General features: G+C 32.7%; 1 protein-coding gene across 1 annotated transcript; it reads right to left on the bottom strand.

Annotated features, from left to right (window-relative positions):
- Window positions 1-207: 207 nt before the first annotated feature.
- On the bottom strand, window positions 208-1,458 carry LOC127559426 (olfactory receptor 14A2-like). The gene has a single exon (XM_051993202.1). The coding sequence runs from the start codon at window positions 1,144-1,146 to the stop codon at window positions 217-219; it is 930 nt and encodes a 309-aa protein (XP_051849162.1). The 5' UTR covers window positions 1,147-1,458; the 3' UTR covers window positions 208-216.
- Between the last annotated feature and the right edge of the window lie 6,228 nt (window positions 1,459-7,686).

The following is a 7,686-nucleotide window of genomic DNA, read 5'->3' as shown; positions in this document are numbered from 1 at the left end:
AACTGGGACATGAGTTTTATTATTTTTTAAAAATAAATTTGACTCAGTTCCCTCTATGTTTGAGAAATGAGGCCTTATGAAAGATACTTGTTTCAAATTTTTTTTTTTGTAATTACTATTGCTAACTGTATTTCTCCTTAACTTTTACTTCTTTGAAATAAATTTTAAAATTTAATTTTTTAAATAAAGACACAGAAAAGACTGTAGTGTTGATCCCTATGAGAGATATTTTTGGACTATTAATTTCCTCAGAGAAATCTTGATGTCCTTGTTTCTCAGACTATAGATGACAGGGTTCAGGATAGGGGGCACCACTGTATAGAATATGGAAATCAACAGATCTAGAACAGATTCAGATTCCTGGGGTGGTTTTAGATAAGCAGTGCCACTTGTTGCAATATAAACCATGAGAACAATGAGGTGGGGAAGGCAAGTGGAGAAGGCTTTTGACCTACCATCTATTGTTGGAATTTTCAGCACAGTTGAGAATATGGGACCATAAGAAACAGCTATGGAAATAAAGCACAGAAATCCTAAAGCAATCCCAATAGCCAAACTCACATCTATTCCAATATGTATATCAGAGCAGGAGAGTCTAAGTAATGAAGGTAAGTCACAGAAAAACTGGTGGATCTCCTTGGACCTACAGAAAGGCAAAGTAAATGTAGTAGATGAATACAGAATCCCAAAGAAACCTCCACCAAGCCAGGAAACAATTGCCATCTTCATACAAGTCTCTCTAATCATGATGACTTCATAGTGCAGGGGCTGGCAGATGGCCACATACCGGTCATAGGACATCATTGTGAGGAGAAAAAGCTCTGATACTGCAAAGAAAATTACAAAAAAGAACTGTAATACACACTCTGTGAAAGAAATGGAATGACTATGGCTCAGAGAGTTTGTGATAGATTTCGGGAGTGTGGTAGAAATAAAGCAAAGATCTATAAAGGACAAGTTCTTCAGGAAGAAGTACATGGGGGATTGGAGATGTTCATCAAGGGAGATGAGGATGAAAATGAGCAGGTTTCCCATCAGAGCCACCAAGTAGATCACTAAGAAGAGCATGCTGTATAAGACCTGCAGCTCCCAGATGTCAGAAAAGCCCATCAACAGAAATCCTGTCACCATACTGAAGTTGGCCATGCTTTGAGAGTTCTTTTGGTTGTCTGCACAAAAAAAAAAAAAAAAAAAAAAAAAAAAAAAGCAATTATTAAATGATGAGAACACTCAGTGTGCTAGATATCAAGGTTCTGTGGCCTTTTGTGCAAATTGGAATGCTTTGGTTGGGTCATTTACTAAGTGAGGAGATGAAATTGCATTGAAGAGTGCAGGAATTAAAAAAAATATATGATAATTGTATTTCCCTATACATGATTTCTTTTGAAATTTATCCATGTTGATTTTTACATTTAAATATACTATTCTGAGGAGGGGTAATAGAATTCATTGCAAGCATGCCAGGACAAAAAATAAGTTCAGAATCCCTGAATTAAATGATTTTTAAGTCTCTTCTACATTTCAAAATATCTGTGTTTTGAGGAACAGTATCCATAACTTGAAAAAATGGTAAAAATAGCAATATACCTCTAATGTATATCAATTTTAAGAGTTATTAAGCACATTTATTACAAAAAGGTGAGATGGGTAGTTCGAGTAATATATATCATTTTGAACCTAAGATACTAAGTTTCAGGGAAGTTATGTAACTTTTTAATGTTCATAGAAGAATTGTCAGAAAGTTATTAGATGTTCCTGTGCTGAGGCAAACCTGAACTTTCTTTGCAAGAACAAATGATTTTCTTCTCATTTTTCAAGAATGTTAGTGAAGTAGGTAGATTCTCTGACAATATTTAATGACATCTGCTGCCCAGAATAGGTAGGCTAACCAAATGAATGTCATAATGACAGTCTCATTACTCCAGAATAATAGAATTCTCATGCAAATAAAATCCATGTCATGGATTTGACACCAAGCCAAACCATTTTAGTTTTATATTCTTCTTTAGTCAAAGACTATGCTATCAGTAATTCAGAACAGCCATCTTGAAATACAAATCCATTGTCAACTGAAGAATGAATTCCCAAATCACCTTAGGTGTTTGCGTGTGTGTGTGTGTGTGTGTGTGTGTGTGTGTGTGTGTGTCTGTATTTCTTTGTTGAATCTGTTATATCTTCTTTGTATGATGAAATCAGAGTGGAGAATGACTACCTCACTAGAATCTGATTCATATTGCTTGAGTTACAGTACCTATCTGTCTCCAAGTGGCCATATGGGACAGTGCATAGAATGCCAGACTTGTAGATGGAAAGATTGGAGTCTAAATCCAGGTTCAGACTCTTTCTAGTTGTAGGAACCTGGACAAATCATCCAACTTCTGATAACTTTAGTTTCCTCATTTGTAAAACAGGAATAATTGTAGCATATAACTCCCTGGGATGTTGCAAAGAGTAAATGAAATCATAATTATTAATCTCTTAGGAGAGAACATAGCACATGGTAAACACTATGTTAGCTGTTATTATTATCTATCCTCATAAACTCCTAACTTAACAAAAAAAGGCATGCTTGAGGGATACTCTACTGTCAATAAAGTTATATAGAAACAAACGTACTTTGTATACAAGACAAAGGAATATATATATATATGTATATATATATATGTATATTTTACTAACATTTTTCAACAAAATTTTATGAATTGTCTGTTATATAAAAATCTATGTTCTAGACCTGTATAAGTCATATTGATGAACAGTGTCCACTTGTAGGTCTCATGGATTCTTAAGGAAGCAAGAAAGATTTGCAAATAACTATTATACAAATTAGAATGAAGGAAATGCATTAGAGCATAAATATAAGTTCAGTAAGATCTGAGAATGAGAGTTAATTTTCTAATTCTGCAGACAGGCAGATACGCATATATGTATTTATATGCATGGATGTATACTTGTATAAGTATAAGCATATATATGTATTTGTATATATGTATATACTTATACATATATACATATATGCATGAGTTTGTTGGTTATTTGATTTTCCTTTGTTCTAGAAGAGGACCAAAATGACATCACCATGTCAGAGTTGAGTTACAGTATGTCTGACTGTGGCTGATCAGAATACATGCTCAGCCACAGGTTGGACAAATAGTCCATATAAAGATTTGGGTTGGCTTTAACTTTGTGCATCTTGGTAATTTAATTCTGCTTTGCTCATACAGCAAGGCACCTTCTCTCATGAGGGCATGAGTCCTATGCCAGTGTCTCCCATATCACACAATTGATTCTAAAGTTCTTAAGAGAAACCTTGAAAGTGTCCTTGTATTGCTTTTTCTTACCATCCTGTGATATAATTATACATACATAGATATATGTGCGTAATACTTATACTTGTACATATATATTTATATTTATATCTCTATCTATTAGTCTATATTTTATGACTTCATGAAGTAAGGTGAGTTCTCTTCAGGCAGAATTATTTAGGTTTCTGAAGGAGATATTCCAAGGTTTTTGCTAGCAAATATATAGAAGCAGAAATGAAAAAAACAAGTTTCATAAGTGGGGTTGTTTATTTTCTCAAGATAAAGACCTTCTAAATTTTAAAATATATTTAGAGGTATAATACAAATTGGAATTTTGGCATTTTACTAAAATTTTCAAGACTTACTCTCCTTAATCATGCCCTCCTCCTCTCCTCCCCCTGGGATCTCCAGTCTTCATAACCTTGAAAAGTTTCCTTGGCATTCAACATGCAGTGACTTAATTTTCTTAATTAAAATTCTATATGCAACCATATTTGTCTTCTCTTGAAACACTTGCTTTCCTGAATAATTGCAGATTATACCTGTTAAAAATAAGTTGTGGTTATTCCTGCATTCACCATCTTTATTTCTGCTTTGCTATTACTGAATAAAGCTGATGAAAGTCAAAACCTACTAACTGGACCAACTGCCAATTTTAGTTATCTCAACAGAGTAAGGCAAACCTTTTCCTCCCTCTTAAATTATTTTTTATATCACATTCTTTACTTTGTCTTTTCCCAAACTTATCTACTATTTTTAATTTTCCCATATTCTTTTTTAACAACTACTTTCATAAGTTAGGACTACATTTCAAGAAAACAGATACTATTTTTGGTGAGCTTTTTATTTTCCTCTTTTTTGCAGTGATAATTTCTTGAAATCCTTCATTGTTTCTTCATTTATTCTTTGATGAATGATGTGAGATGACATATTTCCAGACAAAGGAAATATGTTTATCAATACCTTTGATTCTTATATTGCCTATATTATCTTCCTTATTTTCTTTCTCTTTAATCTTTCCTTATTCACTGGTTCTTCTACTGCTATATATAAACAGATCTCCATTTCCCCCATTCTTAAAAATAATCTTGATTTTTCTATGACTTTCTATGCTTTCCTAGCCTCAATCTAGAATACTATTGTCTACACACTGAAACTTTATTTCCTGTACTCTCATACTCCCTAACCTCACTCTAATTGACTATATGACCTCATGAGCTGCTCTGAAGGATGGTGTATCTTCAAATGGTGGGTTGGTGATCTCTCATGAGTGGAGGATAAAGGTATTCCTAAAGTTGATGATCTGCTAGAGGAAGTAGCTTTGTTGATCTATATTTATGGATGTAATGTCTATGTATGCCAACATGTTATGTCTTATGTAATATATACATATGAGATATATTAGGTAAAGATATGCATGTATTTAATGATATATAGCAATATTTATATTAATATATTTAGTAATATTTACTTAATATGTATATTATTAAATGATAAAGGACTATAAATGTATGCTCTATATACATAAATATTTATAAATACATTATATATAAATTACATGCTTATATGGTAGGGTAATATATATGAATGCCCTATGTATGTTTTGTAACACAAATATTATGTAATAAGCTTTTTGCAAAAAAAATTAATACTGAGATAGTATATAAATCAAATTTTGCAAATTAAAAAAATAATTTTTCGACGATGCAGGAAGTAGTTTAAAGAGAATATCAGCTTTGGGTGTTGATGGTGGAACATAATGCCTTCTTCCTGATGGGTACTAAGAAGGAGTTTTATCTTCATAGCTGACTTAGAAGGCCAGTATTTTGGTTAAATTACTTGGACTCTTCACTTAGGTTTTAATATATAGTTTTCAAATAAGCCTTCAAGAGGTATAAGGACAATAATTAGTAGGAAGTAAAATATAGAAGCCAGTTGGCCAATAATAATAAATTGTTGCTCTACAGGTTGGCCACCGATTCATGTCCCACTTGACATAATCCTTTCCCAAGTAAGCAATTTATTATTTAATTGGTATATCTGGTTGCTTTTTCTCTAGCCTTTTTCTTCTTTGCTTCTGTGTAGTTTTGAATACTGGTCACTTCTTTCTTTTGTGTAGTAGTTTCTCTCTAAAATTTTCTGACTCTGTCTAATTATTTTAAGATGCATTTTTACTTTCTGAGAACATGTTAAGTATGGAGAGATGCCAAAGTTTTGTGGTAGGCTCACTTTTACAATCTTCCTGGATCTTTGTGACTTTAATCAGTTCCTATAGGTTTATCTAGTTTCTCTATCTTTATTTCTTAATCTAATCTCTCTCCTAGCATGAATGTTACATTATCAATGGACTATTGAACATTCCTGTTAGACATTTCAAAATGAGACTCCTATAGAAATCTCAAACTCAACATTTTAAAAAGAGAAATCATTATCTCTACTGACTCTTCCCACTTTCTCTGTCACCATCCTAAAGGAGCTTATTGCTTTTGAAGTTTCTTATTTCTATTAAAGGACACTATTATTTTTTCAGTCACTCATATTAAAAAATTTACTGATATCTTATTTTTTTATTCTTGCTTATCACAGATATCCAATATGTTTCCACATCTTGTACTTTCTAACTCCATATCTCACATTATCTCTGCTTCTCTCATTCATTCAGTTAGTGCCTTAGTTCAGTCTCTGATTACAAACCAATAACCTCTAATCAGACCCCCACTCCATGGGTCTGTTTTCTCTATGCCTCATTTTTCACACAGCTGCCATATTGGCTTTCTTAAAGCAAATTCTGAGCATGGTACTATTCCACTCACTGAAGTTCAGAGGCACCCTAATACTTCCAGGATCAAATAGAAATCATTGTGTATTTAGCAGACTTTGGTGAATCAGAATTAATGATTTTCTCATATTATACTTCCTTCTTATCTAGGCCCTCCACAGTCCAGGCCAAAATATTTTCTGACCATTCCACTTACATGGTATATTATTTGCTATCTCTGTGACTTTGCACTGCTGTTTCCCATGTCTGACATGAATTTCCTTCTTAGATCAGTATCCTAGAATTTCTAATTTTTTGGTCTCATCTAAAATGCCCTATTATACAGGAACTCCTTTTTGATTTAATTAACTCTTTACTTTCCCTTGAAGTTCCCTTGCATCTGTTTGATATTTATTTAGTATACTTATAAACATATATATCCTGATTCTCTGAAATAGTCTATAAAATATTTGAAGCAAAGCACTGTTTCACTTTTTTCTTTATAGTCCCGGAACAATGAAGTTCATTCAGCCTTTCAGGGATTCCTTAGGTCAAGTTTTAAGGGACATTGGAAAGACCATTGTGCCTCTTGATGTAACCCTAAACTTCCAGAAATTCCTAACTTTCCAGTTTATCCTTCCTGAAATTATATGAGATATAATTAAATTGAATGTCCTTTTGGTTTATCAGGTGGTTTTTTTTTTGACATTATATTAAAATCGGGTGTCAGAATGAGTGTTTGAAGGAATATTATTGCGAATAGGTATCTAATTTTACAATTGGAGACAGCACAAAGAAAGTTAATAGACATTATGGCAAACAGAGAGTGAAAGCAATGCTAAAGACCATACAGGTAGCAAGGGAGGAGCATGAGGGATTTGTACTATTAAAGTACAAATGAGAGAAGAATGGAGGTAGAGAAGAGAAATGGCCAAAGTTTAGGAGGAAATATAATAAAAATAGGAAGATCTCTAAAGCAATCTTTATCTTCTCTTCAATTTCTCCTACAATTTGCTCCCATGTTCATCCTGACACTTTGTTTATAGTCACATAGACAAGTTTTCAGAAAGAGTCTCTACATTTACTCTCATGATCTTTCACATTTTCTTCATGCTTCAGATTGATTGCAGTAAAGCTTTTTATAATTTTAGTCATAAAAATTTTGATATGTATATGTGTGTGTATTTGTGTGAGATGTTTTCATAAGAAAAAATGGAAATTCATACCTTGTAATCCATTTATTTCTTTAATCCATTGGGTTGGGGTTAGACTGTGTGATCACCTTACATTATTCAATGTATTTATGTAGAAGTAGAGTAATTTTTCAAAAGTGAAGGTGATTCATATACTCAATTATAATCTGAAGAGGTAACAAAAAAATCACTGTTGATTCTTCTTCTATTTCCTGGATCCAGTATGACCTCACTGTTTCCTAGAATTACTGCAAATATACTGCATCAGTATCTCCTTATGCATTATTTAATTCTTTTCTACTTTGGAAGTAGCATTCAGTGTTTATAAAGAATTTTTTTTTAAAAGAAACCAGTGTATGTTTCCTCTGATGCTAAAATACTTGGCAAATGCTTGCATCATTTTATTTTCCTTTAGGAATTCAAGCCC

This window comes from Antechinus flavipes, chromosome 4 (genome assembly GCF_016432865.1).
Source record: "Antechinus flavipes isolate AdamAnt ecotype Samford, QLD, Australia chromosome 4, AdamAnt_v2, whole genome shotgun sequence".
NCBI lineage: Eukaryota > Metazoa > Chordata > Mammalia > Dasyuromorphia > Dasyuridae > Antechinus > Antechinus flavipes.
This window is presented reverse-complemented; position numbering and strand designations above follow the sequence as displayed.